The sequence below is a fragment of the Colias philodice genome, chromosome 5 (assembly GCF_061535455.1).
Source record: "Colias philodice isolate Cphi_HAF_F1 chromosome 5, ilColPhil1 Martin Lab GWU primary, whole genome shotgun sequence".
In the NCBI taxonomy this organism is placed as follows: Eukaryota; Metazoa; Arthropoda; class Insecta; order Lepidoptera; family Pieridae; genus Colias; species Colias philodice.
The window spans coordinates 1384881-1404749 of record NC_143090.1 but is presented as its reverse complement, the minus strand read 5'-3'; the positions used below and the strand labels follow the sequence as shown (position 1 = coordinate 1404749).

Sequence of the window (19869 nt, the reverse complement as noted above, 5' to 3'; positions counted from 1 at the left end):
TTGTTAATGATAAGGCGAGTTCCAATAAAGTGCTGTTAATTAAAAAAAAACATTGTTTTAATAATTTATATCCAAAAAATAAGAGTTTGTGCCGAGCACACGTTTCAGAAGTGAAACTTCCGTGGCACGATTCAAAAATACCAAAATCGTCGCCTTACTGCATGACCTGACGGTATTGCTATGATGTGACCTTGAAATTTTACGCCTAAAGAAGTTTCGCTTCAAAAAGTTTTATCATCTACTTTTTCCCTAAGTAATCCCTTATCCTCCTTTCTACAAGATAAAATTATTCATCATAATTATTTCAACAGATGTGAAAATTTTAACATTATTTCTCGGTACTTATTAACTTGTTAGGTACCAGAAATTAAGTAAGCACTTGTACGATTATACCAACCTTCCAACTAAGGATTAGGATTAAAAATATATTCATTCTTAACTAATTGGCTTACACAAGGTACTATAAATAAAACACAAATTCTAGCCAGAATGTTTATTACGTCAAATATGGTTCATACAATTTTTATTCAGATTTGTTTCCTACATTAACTGAAAACATGCATACATTCATAATAACCGTGTAAACCTATGCTCCTATATTATCTGTTAACGTATAAAATATAACAAAACTATATTTAGTGTAATAATGGAGGCATGCATAACTGCGGAGGTAGTTCGGTACATAATAACTATACTGTAAAGCTGTGAGCGATCTGTCTGTATGGAGATAAGAAAAATATGAGGGTCATTTAGTTGGTATCTTAAGTTCCCGGCTAATATCTTGAACATTGTAATTAATGGTCACTTCGAAGTGGTTGCCATAGCAACGAGTCGACCAATAGCAACACGCACTTTTTCAGCAAATGAAGTACCTATTGCGTAGTCACTTCGATTAATGTCAAGTTATTATTTGCCGATGAACACAAACTGTAAAGCACTTTGTGGTTTTTTGATGGTAATTTTGTTGTCATTCACCAAATTATGCACGTACACCCAATTTAATGATAAACACTTGGAATTGCTCTGAATTTGATGACAACAAGATTATCGCTATTATATCTCTTAACAATATAGTATCTTATAGACTTGAAATTGTGGATCCTAATAACAGGGTTTACATAATTTCAGATAAACACGGTGCAACTGACGTCCGCCAATAGACGGCCCCTTTATTTTTCTTAACTTGAACGTCGCTTAGAAACAAAATACAATAAAACAACACAAAATAAAATAATCATAAAAAATAGCGAATATATCGCAAAAATAAAACACCAAAAAGCAATAATCAGCGTCGTAAAATAGCCAATAATACTTGACTCTCAAGGTCAATTTAAAGTCAATGTCAAGGTAAATTAAAAAATATAAAAATCAAATATAAAATCATCATAGATTATTACAATAGACCGCGCTTTACAGTTTTTGGAACTTACAGAAACATTAAGCTTAAATTTATAGTTCACGGAAGGAGGTTACACGAAACAGAGACACCTATTTACAATTTCGAAATCTATTTTTAAACATGAATATTGAATATCATTAAAACACCGAAGTAGTCCTCTATTAAATATTATGCCAATAAAGAGCTTAGAAAAGTTTGAAAATATCTTTGTATACCTTACTATTATGCGAAAAGATATTTTTATTTATTCCAAAGACATGGACTACAAATAAAATGACATAAAATTAGATTCGACACAATTGAAAATTCTTACACTTATTATGCGATAATTTAGAAGCTCTAAATGTATAATTAAAAAAAAACTGCTTACTACATGTATACGCTGAGACCGGGTTTAGCGAGGCAAGTGTACCAATTTTCCAGAACTTTTTCAAATCTTACTTTCAATTTACCTTCATATGAATGAATAATTAATATGAACAGACCTAAAAGCCGACAAAATTCTCGATAGCTCTCTAGATCTTAGACTAGATAGACTAAATCCTCCCAAACGCCAAGCCAAAATATTGTTCCTGAGATAGTTTCTTTGATTGGATATCCTACACCTTTATTCAGCCAATTCTTTGTGTCTTTTCACACAATCTAACCTATAAACGCACATTGCTCATAAACCCGGTCCGGACCTTAATGTTAGACAGATTTAGTCGACTAATTATTACACAGTGGCGGGTATTGGGGTAGTATTGTGAACCGACCTGATCGGAGGCAATGTTTACATAATCGAGGTTTATAACACATCCGTAAAATAGAACCACAATACCCTGTGATCGATTCTAACCTAAACCTAAGAGCTAGGGGACATTTATGGTCGCAAAGGTTACAATTTAGAATTTCTCATTCATATAAGGAGCCAAATATTGGGGTTTCCGAATTAAACTGAAGTAACGGCCTAGTGGGTACGTAATATTAGAGAAACTGGAGCAAATCTGGGCTGGAGAAACGGTTTTTTAATGTATTGAGGCTATATTGCCAGAATTTACGATGTGCAATCCTATTATGGAAAGGATAATTCCGTTTACACGATTTGTTAATAGTCCGGTATTAGCCCAATATATAAATCCAGTAATTAAACATGCAGAATTATAAACTATTAAAATTGGGTCACAGGATTTGTATGTTTCGTATTTTACATAATCTTTATTCATATTACATTGTCTTCAATAAAATATGTGAACTTGTCACTATGACAAAGAACGATACTTACAAACATTTCTGATAGGTCAATAAACAACTTAATTATACAACTTGAGGCCTTGTTCGAAGAGTAAACTCTAAAATATAATCTATTTAATATTATTTAACACAATAACAAGTAATCATATCAAAAATATGTATCAGATAAACAATATAATACCTGTATATACCATACTATAATATATATATTGAAAAATTTCATACCACCTTGTTCCCTTTGCGACGAAATACACATAGAAACTGTAAGTCTATAATGAATATAAGATAGTTTTGCATAAGTACTATTACATTGAGGTATATAACTAACATCATGTATGTAAGCTATCTGAGGTGCGATCCCACTGGCCAAAAAGTTTGCGGATATTTACTTCTCAATCCTAAATCCGTTTCTTCTTAGACTCTGAAATCTAATTCATTCATAACACGTACTTTAGTACCATGATGCAAAGCAGCGGCTCCTACAATAACGAATATGTTTGCGAAGATGAAAGTTTAATTTTGCGGGTCAATTATCACGATATAGGCGGAGCCAAAGCATTCAGCTGGGGTATAATTTACACGCAAAATTTAACCTAAATAACTATACATAGACATCAATTTTCTATACAACAATGCCGCTTCGCTGTTTGCATCGAATCGAGTAATCGTTTGTACAATCGGCGAAACTTTTCACCAAAAGATAAATCCAACGCAAACTGTTCGCCCAGTGGAACCGAGCCTTAACTGTCGCAATGGACAAAATACACCCGCGACGTCGAGTTTTATCTAGCAATTTAATTGAGTCCATACTTTTAAATTTCGAAATGACAAATTCCACAAAACACAGACAATCTAAATGCTTTTTTTATTTTTTTACAGTGAACGCCGCAGTGCATTTTGTGAAGCTACAGTACTGCGCTGTTTATTCATATAAATGAACTTCCTCACAGCGCAGCTTTGGAACTTTTCGAATTCGACGCGTCGAATGTTCGAGAAGTTTTTAATTTTGTAATTTTTAGAAGCATGGCGTATGGCTCATGCGTATGTCGAATCGTTTAACACCAGATTTGTTATCTCGATTACAGCCTGCGGTCGCATGTGGGGGAGATACGCGTGTCCAACAATTATTGGACACTAGTTGCTGAATCACATTCAATATCTACATTTTTAGATATTATTCTCGAGCAACACGAAATGAGTTTCAAACTCTCTTTCTCGATTTGAGTTTTACAAATTCACGTAGATCACACCATAAAAGGTCAAACGTTATTTCTGAATACAAAAATACTTAACAAGCTTTTCTTCCGTGAATTTGTAACACTGCTAACAGTAACAGTTGGTATCCGCCCCACTCCGACCGCGAGGTGCCTTGCGTCTGTACCTTTCAAGCCAATATTCAAGCTACATCGTATGATTTGATATTTTTCGCACATCTGACTTATTTTCACCCCGATTTTTACTTAAGTTCGCGGAACTTATAAATACATTACAGTCTTTGGATACGATTACCACTAAGACTCCTTTGCCGTATATTTGTAAATAATTACTCTCTCGAAAATATATTTCGGAGTTAAATTCCTCTTATATAATATTTTTTTTCCATTGTATCTCTTACTGCCTTGCAGGTTTGCAGGCTAATTTGTAGTATTATTTTTCAGAATTTTGAGCGCATATGGCTTGAGAAATGTTCGATTTCGTTACATTCGGGTCCGAATAGTTGTCGATGAAGACCATATGCGTGTTTGTGGGTGCGTCCTTATTCCGGACAGCACATTCGAAAGGGCTGCGATCTAAATTCGATATTGTAATAGAACCGAGACGCGATACGGATGCCGATCGTACGTATTTGTACTCACTCGTTACTCACTCCCTACACTTAAACCACTAAATATACATAAAAATATCACAGCACTATCGATTCACTTACACTAAAATCGCGACGCTTTGCATCGCAACTTTCAATAAAATTATAATAAAAAAGGAATCGAAATTGAAATGCATGAAAACATCGCCGCTGGTTCAAGAATATTATCGATATTTCTTCGCTGCCTTCGTCTCGGAGCCTCAGCTATTTATGAAGTTATGACTAACAAATGAGTCGATAAAACATGTTATAATATAAAATTATTCGTTGAATGTTTAAGATTATCAAATCCCTACTTAAAACTAAGATTAGAAATTTGGCACGAAGTAATATATGTATGGGACACGTAAACAAGTTAGTTCTCGTTGGACCAGCGACGTTTTCAACTAAAGCAATAATTAAAATGCAGATTAAAGTGCCGTAAAACGTACCAAATATATACAAAAGCTTTTCCACCAAAGATACTTAGCCTAAACACTTTGGAAATTATGCCTTAAGGTTTTCGCTTGACTGACCACCGTACCTTATATACCTAGTTGCGTCTCTTTCTATACCACTCATTGTAAACGGCTAGAAAGAGACAGAATATCAAAATGCAACGTTTTGGTGGTTAGATATTTCTATCAAGTATCATACCATCTCGCTCTAAGCATACGTGACACGCAAGTTAAAACGAGATGAAATGATTTTACATTTTCTTTTGCATTTTGCACAACATATCCTGTGTATTTTTTCTTATATCTGTAACACTATTACTTATTTATATTATTTAGATTTTTCTATTATTTTTTTATTACAAACAGTACCAAAGCATTTTTTTGTTTATTTTTTCTTTCTTTTAAAAAAACGTGTATCGTCACATCGAGCGAAAACATAAAAATCAATAAAAAAAACTCAAAATACAAAGCACTCACTCTCGACTTTCACGCGAGACAAGAAATTCCATACATTTTTTGTACAACACAATTTTGTGTAATTTTTTCGAATTTTTTTTAGGTGCAAAGCGAATTACTTAAATTAAATGAGGTAGCATAATTCTATATGTATATATATGTCTTAGTCTGGTGGGATATATGTTAAAAATGTATATTATAAAATACAATAATACATAGATTAGTGAGGTACAGTGTTACTGCATGAGGTAGCTATATGGATGGGTCGGAACGATCTTTGTTCGGTCTCACGGATTCGTAACAAGTGAATGGCAGTGGTATTTTATTACTATTAAATATATTAACAACATTATAAACTGGCAGTATTATTTCTTACTATACGGATTCGGATTACAACAAGTATAAAAATCTGTAACTGGTCACTAACTGTTATAAAATATGTAAAAAAATCAATAAAACATCAGGAACCTAACACTATATGTATCATATAAAATTGTACTGTAAATGGAACAACATGTATAAAAGTACCCTCAATATTAAAAACTATTGCATGTCTTATAAAAAAAATCCCAACCTCTATGGTACAACGCTACTCTATGGATATATAGTGAATAGTCTACTATCTATGGAACCGTAGCACCAACATACAACTCAACAGTACATACCGACAAAGATCGTTCCGAGTGACAACTGTTTATAATTAGAATATATCCGCGTTGACAGTGATCCTGCTGGCTTCATCATAGCTGTAGTAGTCCGGGAACAGTTTGGTGATCAATGGCGGCTCCCACTTGCGGTCAAATGGCTGCAGCTCAGAGTACACGGCCCTCGCTTGGAGTTCGCTCTCTATTGTTATGTAGTTGCCTTCTTGTGTGGGCAGTACCTGCGAATTTTGTTAAGGTTTCTTTGTCTATACTTCTATACTAATATTATAAAGAGGAAAGGTTTGTAATAATGTATGTATGTATGTATGGTTTTCACGCATAAACTACTGGACCTATTTCAAAAATTCTTTCACCATTAGAAAGCTACATCTTCACTGAGCAACATAGTCCATAAAACATGTAGGTACCACGGGCGAAGCCGGGGCGGACCGCTAGTTATGGGATAAAATAATGTTTGAAGTGTAACAGAATCGAGTTTAAATACGATATTCGTCCTGCTTATTATGTATGTTATAACTACGATCAAATGCCATTAATATTGCCTTTTGGAATGGAACGACTCATTATTATGCTAGTCAATAGCGAAGCAAATGAAATAGTACATGTCACGTAAGTAACGAATACAATTTGTCACGTAACGCAACCCCAAAAAGTCGTATGTTAACAGCATTTGAACAGGATTATAATACATATTATCTATACTAATATTGTAAAGCTGGAGAGTTCGTTTGTTTGAACGCGCTAATCTCAGGAATTACTGGGCCGATTTGAAAAATTATTTCGGTGTTAGATAGCCCATTTATCGAGGAAGGCTACAGGCTATATTATATAATCTCGCTAAGACCAAAAGGAGAGGAGCACTGCGGGTAAAACCGCGGAGCACATCTAGTTAGATATATTGTGTGAGTGCATGTGTCAATATAGAAAATAAATCATGACAATTCTTTTTCCCATTTGTTTAAGGCCAAGTTTTGACCCTTTAACCCATCTATATTCAACGGACAGAAAAATAAAACATTACTAGTGGTCCGCCCCGGCTTCGCCCGTGGTACCTACATGTTTAAACTATCCTATCTCTCAAGTTGGATCGAACTGCACATGGTGTGCGAATTTTATTATAATCGGTTAAGTGGTTTAGGAGTCCATTGAGGACAAACATTGTGACACGAGATTTATATATATTAAGATTGTTACAAGTATAAAAAAGTACCTGGTCATTCCGTATAGTGAGTAGCGGGTCGATATGCGGCAGGATGTCGTCCAGGTTGGTAGAGCTGAACTCCGGCCCGTACTCGAGCGGCACGATCGCTTCTGATGGCTGTGCGCTTGGGGTTTCGGTTGGTGGACATGCTGCAAATAAAAAGATCGTCGATTATAGCCAGTAATCACTACATAGTATAAAACAAGTCACTTTTTCTGTCCCTATTTCCCTTTGTATGCTTAAATCTTTTAAACTACGCAACGGATTTTGATGCGGTCTTTTTTAATAGATAGAGAGATCCAAGAGGAAGGTTTTAGTATATAATTAGTATATAATATATAATATTAGGTTTTAGACAAAGCTAGTAAAAAATAAAAGCTTAATATGAAGGTATTTGTTTTCACCAGTGTTATGGAAAAATCATCAATGAGATGTATCTATTTTACACAAATCATATGTGCTCATATTTGCCAATGTTCACAAAAAATGTTGCCCTGTGTTAGAATCAAAGAAAAACAAACAAATTTATCTAGAATCTAAATACATAGATACTCACCTTGTGGTATTTCAATCGGCATAGGCGTTTCGACGTTTTGTACTTGGCTCCCAAACAACTGTAATTGTTTTTCGATAACTTGATCTATGCTCTCTGACTCCATACTGACTTCGGAATCTTCTTGGTCATAGAACACAAATTCATCCCAGTTATCTCCATTTGTATTTACTGTATTGTTTTCAATTCCGGATTGTTCTATTACAGATTTCACTGGACTATCCTCATTGCAATGGAATTTGATTGTGTTATTTTCGTAATTTCTCGAATTCTTCTCGTCTATTTCGATCGATCTGGTGGAACTGACCGAGTGGAATCGTATCATGTGTTTGCGCCAATTGGGGTAGCTGCAGAAGGCTTTATCGCAGATCTGACACTTGTTGGGCTTCAATCCTGTGTGAGTATTGAGATGCTGCTGCAGCGTCCACAGCTTCGGGAAAGTCTTGGGACAGTAGGTGCAACGGTGAATCTTGGTGTCCGCGTGCGAGTTCAAATGTTCGATCAGTCGATTTTTGGCATTGTACACTTTTCCGCAGACTTTGCAGAGGTGCAGAACCGTCTCGAAGTGATGCGGCAGATGTCTGAGGAGGAGGTATTTCTCTCTGAAGGTCTGGTTGCAGACGGGACAGGGGAAGGTGGTCTTCTTGTGCACGTCGAGGTGCTGCTCGCAGGAGACCAGCGAGGTGAACAGCTGGCCGCACTGCCGGCACCAGTTCTGCACGCTGGCGTGGTGCTGGCGTTGGTGCACCACCATGTCGCGGAGCTTGTCGAAACTGCGGGGAGATGATATTTTCAATTTATATTAATTTGATATTTTTTTCTTTTTAGATTAATTGAAACATAAGAAATGATTCGCTAAATAACACAGTATAAGCGATTCCACAACTGCAAACTTAAAATTGGGGACTCATCTTCACGATCGGTACGTCAATCGAGTAAATAAATGAAGAAAATCTCATTTCCACGTGACGCGAACAGCTTGTGGGCCGCACCCCGCTACATGCGACACTCACACTTTCCCGCAGCCGGGCTCGAGGCAGCGCCGCACGTGCACGCCGTGCGCGGCGCGCATGTGCTCGCGCAGCCGCGGCTCGGTGCCGTACCGGTGCGTGCAGCGCGTGCACGCGAACAGCTTGTGGCGCCGCACACCACCCGCCGCACATACCGCCATGTGCGACACGAGCGGCGCCAGGCGCGGGAACGATGTGTGGCATAGGTCGCATCTAGATACATTATACACTGGTTAATCCGACTTGCAAAACGAGAAAATAATTAATTCGTGTTCAAGTTTTTTAAGCAGTTTAAATTGACCAAAATAAACTACTAGCGCTCAAAAATTGTCCAAAGCAAAACTCTGCCTACGCATACATAAGGCAGTTTTTTAATGAATGTAGACATACAATAGATCCTATTTAATATTACTAAGAAATAAGGTGTTCATTTCGTTAAATGGTTTATACGACACACCTCAAACAATTTTTTGGACAAATGTTTAATTAATGTACTTTCTAAAATATTTTATTGAATTTTATGAAATTCGCAGGACAAAACTCGCGTGCGTCTGTGTTCTTATAACATAAAAACTCAATTAAAATGATCTGTGTAAACATATGGAAAAGAAAATATAGTACTTAGTAGGAAACGAAAATTAGTTCGCAAATAAGTATATTTCTATTTTTATATTTATCAAAGCTACTCACTCAAATCGATTGTTCGTGAAGTGGTTGTTGATATGCGCACGAAACAATGAGTACTTGTCGAACTGCCTCCCGCACACAATACAAGAGTACACGATATCTTCGTCGCCGTGCTCGCACGAGAAGTGCGCGTCGAACTCCACACGATTCTTGCAAATCATCGAGCAGAATATACAAGACACTGCCCCAAGCTGCTCTATCATCTCATCCGGATCTACGTCTATCTCTGATTCTGAACTGACGTTGCCAAAATGTTTCCTCAAGTGATCGGCCGAATTTTCTTTCGATGGTATATTTTCCTCACAAATTGGACATGTGTATTCGAACGACAAGTGTAGATCGACATGTTTCTTGCATATATCTATGGAGCTGATGTCCTTATGACATGTCAGGCATGAGATAGGGCCGGTACTGTCTGTGTGTATGACTTCGTGCAAACGCAACTCTTTCTTTGTCGGAAACCTGTGAATGTTTAAAGGAAATATTATGCTTTCAACTCATTTTTTTTTAATTTCATTAATCTTTTCATTGGTTCCATTAAATTCAAAGTCTTCAGTAGGCATATTGTCCACGAATAAGTATGTCATGCAGATACAGATATTGAAAAGTCAAATGCTTGCAACTTGCATAGAAACAATCAAAACTGTTTCCACAAAGTGGCGATGTCGCGTCAACCGCTCGTCATGCATTTGTCGTACAATCGTGAATGGACTAAAGCATGCCTTTGATATGGAGTAAAGTAAGGCCTTAATGTTAACTCATTTTAAAAAAATTACTTTGAGTTTTAAAAAACATATGCTCTACAACATGTAATGCTTTGCAATACATATTATTATTGATGAACTTTGTGACAAAACATTCAGCATTGAATTCATCTTGATATTGTATCAAAAAATAGCATAAGCAACTCTACAATAACATACTGAAACAAAGTCATATGCAGAAAGGAAAAATACCACAATAGCTTAGCAAAACTAAATCACTCATTCAATATAATGTTATTTGTAACAGAAATGAATAACTGATATGCCTTCAATATTATAAATAAGTTTATCTAGTGTTTATGTTCTTGGCCCTTGACACATGATAAGATTTTTACAAATACTTTCTATCATGCATTTTTACGTAAACAAGTTACTTTGTTGTAATATGATTTAACATTAATTAAGCCTGGTACCTAATATTATTCAAAAATTTTGATTTTTGAAAAAAAAAAAATTATTTTGAATAATTAATATTAAGTATTGAAGTTGATAGTCACAAAAAACAAAAATAAGTCTACCAAATCACTGTATAATGTATATTTTGATAAGGAGCCCAAACAAATAGGCATGAAATGAAAAACGTCACTTACTTCTTTTTGCAAGTGGAGCAGCGAAAACTCTTTGGATGCATAATTTTGACATGATACTGAAGTGCTGGCAGTTTGGAGAAGAATTTGTCGCAGCTATCGCATCTGTAAATTTTATTTGAGTTTTGTAATTAATATAGAAATTCTAAATATATCTTATACTAGCTTTCCGCCTGCGGCTTCGCCCGCGTTTTCAAAAAAAAACCCGCTTAGTTCCCGTTCCCGTGGGATTTCCGGGATAAAACCTAGCCTATGTCACTCAGAAATGATGTAGCTTTCCAACAGTGAAAGAATTTTTCAAATCTGCCAAGTAGTTTCGGAGCCTATTCAATTCATACAAACAAACAAACAAACAAAAAATCAAACCTTTCCTCTTTATAATATTTGTATAGATGTATAGATTTCAAATAAAACCTGTAACATATCATTTCTTTTTTTAAACTAGAAATCTGTAATTATTTCAATAATTTTTGACTACATTCTCCCATATTCAATTATAAATTTTTTGTAAAATATTTTATTGTAAAAAAAAATAAATTGGGTCAAATTTTACCACTGCTACAAATATAATGTACTTACTTATATCGTCCCTTGATCACATGGCTGGAATAACAGTGGCCTCTGAAGCTAGGATAGCCCGCAACCTCCTTCCGGCATATCACACAAGTGTACAAAATGTCCTTACTTCCAGTGTGTTGAATATAATGAGCGTCAAATTCCCTTTTGTTACCAAATGTTTCATTGCAAATGTTACAATAAATCCCACCAACCAAGTCTATTGTGGTCAATTTGAGGATACTCCAGTTTGAATCTGTTTGGGGCGTGCTTGAAGCCATTTTAGTTTATGTGCAATCCATTTATTTGTAATTTTCTATTGATACTGTCATTTGGGAGTTTTTGTTAGAGCTATTGCATACATTTTTTAATAAATTTTGCGCCTACATGATTTTGATTACTTTCCGGTCCTGAAATGTAGTCATTTATACCAGTTGATTAATAAATAAAATAAAATATGAATAAAGGCTTCATGATATACAAAAAAAATTTATAAACACTTATAGGAAATTAAAATATTGGTTTTGGAGTATTTTTAATTGGATTTGTATTAATAGTAAGGAGTATATTAAATATTAAGTTAATAAGACTGTAGATTTCCGTTCCGTCACAGTCGACCTTGGAAACCTCTCGTTAAAATACGATATTAAATATTCAATTTATCAATGAAATCGCCGGCTTACACATTAGAATATTAAATAAAATTTCTCATTAATAGCATATCGCTCGCATAATGTTGTAATTTTAACTTATTAGTTCTGAAATATGTATTATCGGCTAAGTACTAGATAATTTTAAGCTGAGTGTTTCTAATCTAAATAGGAAAACAAATACTTACGAAATTGGACAAAACTTATTATTTTATAAAAACACAAGTCCTACGTTACATTTTACCTTACATTAATCAAAAATTATTTGTAAACCATAAAAAATGTAACGCCGGACGACAAACAACGCCAAGAAAACGTGTGAATTTTGCTTTTGGATTTGACAGATGTGGGAAGAAATCAATGACTACGGAATCGGATACTGATAGTGAATATGATCATAGTTGAATCAAACCCCTATGTATCAATAAAGAAAATAAAGATAAATTGTGTAAAAATGTAATCTATATTCAAATTTGTAACAAAAATAAATATGATATTGAGTTAAGTAAGTCACATTGAAACATTTACATATTATACTAACACCTGTTGAAAAGACAAAATTATGGTGCAAGTATCCAATATAAATCCAATAAATGTTTGACTTTGACTTTGGCGTTTTTATTGATAAACAATATTTTCGGCACAAAATATTTTTAATGGACATAAAATTACAAAAGAATTGTTTAAAGCAAATAAAAATGATTTAAATATTGAAGCTACAATTCATAAAAACATAAAAAAAAATTAAAAAGTGGTATTTGAACATTTTACGGTAAGTGCGCACCTAATTTTGATATTACATACATTTTTATTTGAACACATTACAGAAATCAATAAATATTTGGATTTTTATTTTCTCGAGTATTTTTGTAATTGAAATTTTTCTCCGATACGCGCAAAGTGTAAGTATTGCATGAACTCCATAATATTTTGTAACCATAGCATCTGGCATTTTGCCAAATAAATTCCAGAAATAAACCATAACTTATGCGTGCGAACGTTTGTAATAACCGCATATTACCGCTAATCTAGTTTAAGAAGTGTCCATCATTACAATGGAGCGTCATAACATACATTCAAGTGGCCACGGGTCTTTTAGAAGTAGAGATTCGACATCGTCGACGGGCAGCGATCCGCGCGAGAAAATTAAGGATTGCCTGCGGAAGTTCATAGCGTTTATGTTTACGCAAGTAGGTGTTGGCGCGCTCGTAGTCTGCTACGCGATATTAGGTGCTGCAAGTTTTATGCACATTGAGAAGGACAGCCCTGATGAACAATTGGAGAATGTGAAGCAGTGGCGACGAAGTTGTGTCGAACAGCTGTGGAATATAACCAACAGATATAATGTTTTGAATCAAACAGCCTGGATGTACAATAGTAACAATGTATTGAAGGTGTTCCAAAACAATATTACAGCAGCTATACATCTGGGATACAATGGGAGGTCTCCTGAAGATATATGGTCCTTCCCTGCAGCACTCATGTACTCATTATCAGTGTTTACAATGATTGGTTATGGGAATGTTGTGCCAAAGACTGTTTGGGGTAAAGTTGTATCAATGGCATACGCTTGTTTCGGGATACCTATATATGTGCTCTACTTCTGTAATATGGGGAAGGTGTTAGCGCAGTCTTTTAAATGGTTATACATAACAGCACATGAGTGCAGTCGACGAGAGGATCCGTTGCTTGAAGATGGAGACGTCCAACCGAAGAGAAAAATCACAGTTCCTTCGACAGCTTGTCTATGGGTCATTTCTGGAGGGTGGTTTGGTAATAATTCACTGTCGGTAGTTCTAACAGTTTTTAATAAACCAGTCAGACTCCACACTCGTTGTTTCATTGACGTTCCATTGGCGACGAGTCGGAACTACGCGTGACGTGAGTAAAGTGTTGTGAACATGCCTATAGGGAAATTGGAGCCGTTTGATGTTAACTCCAAACAATGGCCAGCATATATTCGCCGTGTGAGACAATTCTTATTGTTGAACGAAATCAGAAATGAATTGCAAGTGCCATTACTAATTACTGTTGTGGGAGAGACAACATATGCACTAATGTGCGATTTATGTTCGCCGGAGCATCCCGAATCAAAGTCGTTTGAAGAGCTCGTTGACCTCGTGAGACAACACCTAGAACCACAGCGTTCTGAGATAGCCGAGCGCCATGTTTTTCGCTTACGTCGACAACTCGTCGGCGAGCCGCTCACAGAATATTTACATAATTTAAAACATTTGGCGACTACGTGCAATTTCGGCAGCAATTTAGAAGAGAATTTACGTGACCAGTTCGTTTCTGGATTGGCGAGTGAGGCGATGCGATCGCGAATTTTTGCCGAAAAAGACATAAATTATAAACAGGCCGTGGAGCTGGCTCTGGCCTTGGAGGCGGCGGAACGACACGCAGAGGTGAGCGCAGCCCCGAGCGCAGCAGGCGTGGGCGGCGGCAGCGGGTCGGCGGCGGGCGAAGGCCTGCACCAGGCGAGCGTACGGCGCTCGCAGCTTCGCGGGGCCGCGCGCCCGCCCGCGCAGCACGGCGGCGGCGGGAGCGGCGCGGGCGGCGGGGCCGGCGGCACCGGCCGCTGCTGGCGGTGTGGGAGGCCGCACCGGCCGGATAAGTGCCGGTTTGCTAATTATAATTGTGATGAGTGTGGTGTGCGTGGCCATTTAAAAAATATGTGTAAATCAGTGAGTGGCAAAGGGCGGGCGAACGCCCGACATAATTACGTGAGTGACGATGAGCGAGACGAGGAATTTTTCAACATCCAAGTGGACGGTACAGGTGACCAACCTTATTTAGTTATGGTTAAAGTGGATGGACGTCCAATCGAGTTCGAAGTCGATACCGGCAGCCGAATTTCGACCATAAGCGAAGATTTTTTTAGGCGTAATTTTTGTAATAAAACTGTATTATCTAATAATATAAACATACGCAGTTATGTCGGTTCGACGATAAACTCGCTTGGATTTATTAATGTAAATGTAACCCTCGGTAAGGTCTCCGTGTATAATTGTAAACTTTATGTAATTAAGAACGGGGGACGTCCTTTGTTAGGCAGAGAGTGGGTACGCGCTCTTGGAGTTAAAAATATAGCCATAGATTTACAGGAAATTAATGTGGATGTAAAGAGCGATCCATTTGTGAGTCAATTAATGTGTGAATTTCCGGAGGTGTTTACGGATAAGTTAGGAACTTGTAAAAAAACAATAACGTTATATGTAAAGGATGAGAAGCCCGTATACGTGCGCGCGCGACCCGTGCCGTTAGCACTGCGCGCTCGCGTTGAGAGCGAGCTGGCGCGGTTAGAGCGAGAGGGAATTATTTACCGTGTTGAGTCATCCGATTATGGGACGCCGATAGTACCCGTGGTTAAAGAATGCGGCGATATAAGAATTTGCGGTGATTATAAAATTACTATAAATCCGATTCTTAAGCGTGATCCATATCCACTTCCTCGGATCGAGGAGTTGTTCGCTTCACTGAGTGGGGGAGAAGAGTATTCAAAAATTGATTTAAAACATAGTTATCAACAATGCTTGTTATCGAATGATTCACAGCGTTATACGGCTATAACTACGCACGTCGGTACATTTGTATATCGTCGCACTCCATTCGGTTTGTCGTGTATCCCGGAGAAGTTTCAAAAGATCATGGAGGAAACCCTTCGGGGTGTTCCAAATACCGTTGTATTCTTGGACGACGTCTGTGTTACCGGGGTGGATAGGAAAAGTCATTTAAGAAATTTGCGTACCGTATTAGAACGGTTACGGGCTATGGGTTTTACTGTTAAATTTGAAAAATGCAGTTTTTTACAAAAAAGTGTAAAATATTTAGGTTTTATCATCGATAAAACAGGGTTACGTCCCGATCCAAATAAACTAGCCGCTATTACAGAGGCCCCGAGGCCCCAGAATATTACACAATTAAAAAGTTTTTTAGGAATGTTAAATTATTATGGGAAATTCATTGCAAATTTAAGCATTATGTTACAACCCTTGCATGCACTTTTAAAAAAAGACATCGATTGGACATGGGATTCGAGATGTGAGGAGGCTTTTATTGCAGCTAAAAATGCTCTCACCTGTGATAAAGTATTAGCGCATTATGAAGACGGTCGGGAACTCATGTTGTCAGTGGACAGCAGTGCGTATGGGGTGGGCGCGGTCCTGGCGCATCGCTACTCAGACGGGAGTGAGCGCCCTATCAGCTGTGTTTCACGGTCGCTCAATTCGGCGGAGCGGAATTATAGTCAGTTAGACAAGGAGGCGCTCGCGATTTATTTTGGGGTAATTAAACACCATCAATACTTGTATGGGAGATCGTTCATATTGCGTACCGATCATCAACCCTTATCACATATTTTCGGTAAAAAGGGTGGAATACCACAAACAGCTGCAAGCCGCTTACAAAGGTGGGCCGTGCGTTTATCAGCCTATGACTTCAAGGTAGAATTTGTGAGATCTTGTGAGAACGGTCCCGCAGATGCGTTGTCTCGTCTGCCCCTTCCGTGTGAGCGGAGCCCCACGGAAGCGTTAAGTTATGTAGATTTAGTTAAAGATTCATTGCCTGTAAGTTTTAAAGATATTGCGGCGGAGACATATAAAGATAAATTATTATGTAAAATCAAAGGATATGTTTTGTTTGGATGGCCGGCTCGCGCCAGCTGTGAGGAGGAGCAGGCTTATTTCGCACGTAAGGACGAAATCATACACGAATTGGGGTGTCTGATCTTTAAATACAGGCTTGTTGTTCCACCTCCGCTACGCGCAAGGGTCCTGGAGGAAATTCACCAAGGGCATTTAGGAGTGAACAAAATGAAAAGTCTGGCTCGTAATTACGTTTATTGGCCTGCTTTGGATGCAGATATAGAGAATTTGTGTCGATCTTGTGAGGCATGTCGAGTGGTTCGGGACGCTCCGCCCCACGCCACTTTACATCCTTGGGAGTTTCCCCTAGGGCCCTGGCAAAGGGTTCATGCGGATTTTGCTGAATGTGGGGGTGTAAAATATTTTATATTAGTTGACGCTTTCTCGAAATGGATTGAGGTAATTGCAATGAAACGAACAGACACTGAATCCACGGTGTCAGTGTTGAGGTCTATCTTTGCTAGATTCGGATTACCGTCACAGCTAGTTACTGATAATGGCCCCCCGTTCTCGTCTATAGATTTTAAAACTTACTGTAATAAAAATTGTATACAACATGTAACGTCGGCACCGTACAGACCACAAGGTAATGGGGCCGCGGAGAATGCGGTTAAGACGGTAAAGAAGGTAATTAAAAGGGCTATTTATGAAGGCGAAAATATTTCTAAAGCACTGTCGAAGTTTTTATTTCAATATCGTAACGTGGAGCACGCCACGACTAAAGTTTCGCCGGCCGTAGCGCTTTTAGGCCACCGTCTGCGCGGTCGCTTAGACGCGTTACGTCCGGACGTCGCTGCAGAGGTGCGCACGGCACAGCAGCGGCAGATGGCTAACAAGGGAGGTCAGGATAGGAATTTCGAGAACGGGGATCCCGTACTTGTACGTAGTTATTCCAGTAAGTCGCCTAAATGGGTCGAGGGTAATGTGACGCAAAAGACCGGCCCTGTTTCTTATAAGGTGAAGGTTGATGACGGGGTCGAATGGCGTAGGCATCAAGATCAAATTATTTCACTGGATAGCGGGAACCGTAAAAGTCGATTCTCTTTATCCCGGCCGAATTTGAATAAATCGACTGATTGTGCCCCCGCAAGCTATGGTGCTGACGGGACATGTGCTGATGTGGCGGAGGAGGAGGAGGCGGACCAGGACGCGACCGATAAGGATACAGGTAAATCGACCGCAAATTCAGTCACGCGCTCCCCCACCCCTCCTCCTGACGGTGCATCCGCTCGAGCTGTACGAGCTTACGAGCGTTCTCGTAAGTTGTTTAGTAACGAGTAAAAAAAATTAAAATGTTAAGTTTGTTAAGTTCTTGTTATTTAAAGTTGTATTTTGTATTCAAATATGTATGTATTTTAAAGAGGGGAAAAATGGAGGGTGGTTTGGTAATAATTCACTGTCGGTAGTTCTAACAGTTTTTAATAAACCAGTCAGACTCCACACTCGTTGTTTCATTGACGTTCCAATTTCCTTCTACATCCTGACTGGGACCATAATGTTTGGAGCTTGGGAGAAATGGAACTACCTAGACTCGACTTATTTCTGTGTTATCAGTTTGTGCAAGATTGGTTTTGGTGACTTTGTTCCGGGAGCTAATATTGCAGATTCTGCTGAAGGATCACACTTGAAGTTGGTGATTAATTTTATTTATGTTCTGCTGGGTATGGGTTTAGTGGCCATGTGTTATAATCTGATGTGCGAGGATGTTAGGGTTAAAGTTAGAGAGCTAAAGGAGGAACTGAAGAACTGCCTTGATGATATCACATTGAAGATAACTGTGTGTATGAATGATACTAAATATTATCATCAAAAGCAAACTAGAAATATTAAATGAGGAATGTATTTATTGTATATGCTATTTGGTTGCTTTTTATAAACCTATAAGGTTTTTCTGTGATCTGTAAATTTTTTAGAGCAGATCAGATTTTTTGATAATTGTCCTATCATTTTATGTTGTTATAAGTGCAAGTTGTGTTGTTGTTGTCCAAGTGTTGTTTTAAGTAAACAAGTGTTTATAGAGTGTTAAAAAGTTTAAGGCATAATAATTTCAAAGAAAGGCAAAGAACAAAACAAATAGACTGTAGTTAACTGCAAATGACATGCAAAAAATACAAGCAATAAAATTTTTGAGTGTTGGTTTAAAGTGCTATTATTCCATAGGCTTATAAATCTCAGGTTTATAAGTATGAAATAATTGAATCGCAAGTCCACATGCATATTTTTAAAGTTGTCTTTTATCTAATTTAGATTTTTAACATAAGGATTTGTAAGGAAAGCTTATTGTATGTTTATAAGAAATTTTTAAAATCATGCTTTAACTAAGTTTAAGGGGTAGATAAACTATTTTTTATTATTTAATTCTGTTAAATCATCAACATAAACATTTTACAAAAATAAATATTATTTATTAATTTTGTTTTATTTATATTTATCCTCTCTAAAATATCAAAGATTTTAAAAACTTATATTATTACTAGAATAATTACCCATTTAGAAAAAAAATAACTATTTACCATTCTACTTTATAATAATGGACCATCTAATATGTAATACTATAATATTAATAGAATAAAATTTTAATCATTGAAATTTATACTCAAATGTTGATTTATTTAAATAAGTAAAATCTGGAGACAAACTATAAATTAATGGAGAAATCCCTCTCTTTGAAAAATACAGTAGGGGTCAGCTAAAAAAGCTGCTAAAAAACTTTCTGCTTCAGCTTTTTAGCAGCTAAAAAACTTTGCAGTTAGTCTGTCCGGCTATAATCAGTTTCTAACAAGTATAGCCAGCAAAATAAACTATTGTTAAACTACAGTTACATTATCAGTGATAAACAGATTTTACAGTGTAGAATCAGCAAGAAAATAAAACTCAGACATATATTTAATATTTATTTAACAAGAATATGTTTAGCAGCTCTTTTGCATTGTCATTACATACATTCATATTTACTACCAGTTTATAAAGCAGCTTCTATAGAGTCAACAGTTATATCTATAAGAAATTTCAACTGAGTAGAACCAACAAAAATCTCGACAGTTCCTTTCCACCTATGCATCATCAAGAGTAAAAGGCGGCATTCATATAACCTACTAGTTCAGAAAGCAGTTTATACAGAGTCAACAGTTCTTTCTATAACCAATTTTAACTGAGTAGAAC

At 37.0% G+C, this 19869-nt stretch overlaps 2 protein-coding genes across 2 annotated transcripts; one reads left to right on the top strand and one right to left on the bottom strand.

Moving 5' to 3' along the window:
• Nucleotides 1-478: 478 nt before the first annotated feature.
• On the bottom strand, nucleotides 479-12407 carry LOC149488238 (zinc finger Y-chromosomal protein 1-like). The gene is made up of 8 exons (XM_089695404.1): nucleotides 12250-12407; nucleotides 11436-11821; nucleotides 10860-10961; nucleotides 9509-9967; nucleotides 8822-9031; nucleotides 7812-8581; nucleotides 7265-7404; nucleotides 479-6272 (listed from the first exon to the last, which is right to left on the bottom strand). Exons 2-8 carry the CDS (start codon nucleotides 11690-11692, stop codon nucleotides 6090-6092), a joined length of 2121 nt encoding a protein of 706 aa, XP_089551530.1. The 5' UTR covers nucleotides 11693-11821; nucleotides 12250-12407; the 3' UTR covers nucleotides 479-6089.
• Nucleotides 12408-12633: 226 nt separating this feature from the next.
• LOC149488237 (TWiK family of potassium channels protein 7) lies at nucleotides 12634-19319 on the top strand. Its single transcript, XM_089695405.1, has 2 exons — nucleotides 12634-13814; nucleotides 18172-19319. The coding sequence occupies exons 1-2, from the start codon at nucleotides 13117-13119 to the stop codon at nucleotides 18539-18541; spliced, it is 1068 nt and encodes a 355-aa protein (XP_089551531.1). The 5' UTR covers nucleotides 12634-13116; the 3' UTR covers nucleotides 18542-19319.
• Nucleotides 19320-19869: the final 550 nt, after the last annotated feature.

Coding starts and splice junctions, on each gene's coding strand:
- LOC149488237 (XM_089695405.1), top strand. CDS start 13,117: ATGGAGCGTCATAACATACATTCAAGTGGCCACGGGTCTTTTAGAAGT. Junction 13,815..18,171: donor TCGACAGCTTGTCTATGGGT/CATTTCTGGAGG, acceptor CATTGACGTTCC/AATTTCCTTCTACATCCTGA.
- LOC149488238 (XM_089695404.1), bottom strand. CDS start 11,692: ATGGCTTCAAGCACGCCCCAAACAGATTCAAACTGGAGTATCCTCAAA. Junction 9,968..10,859: donor TGCTCCACTTGCAAAAAGAA/GTAAGTGACGTT, acceptor AAACATTCACAG/GTTTCCGACAAAGAAAGAGT. Junction 9,032..9,508: donor TTCACGAACAATCGATTTGA/GTGAGTAGCTTT, acceptor TAATGTATCTAG/ATGCGACCTATGCCACACAT.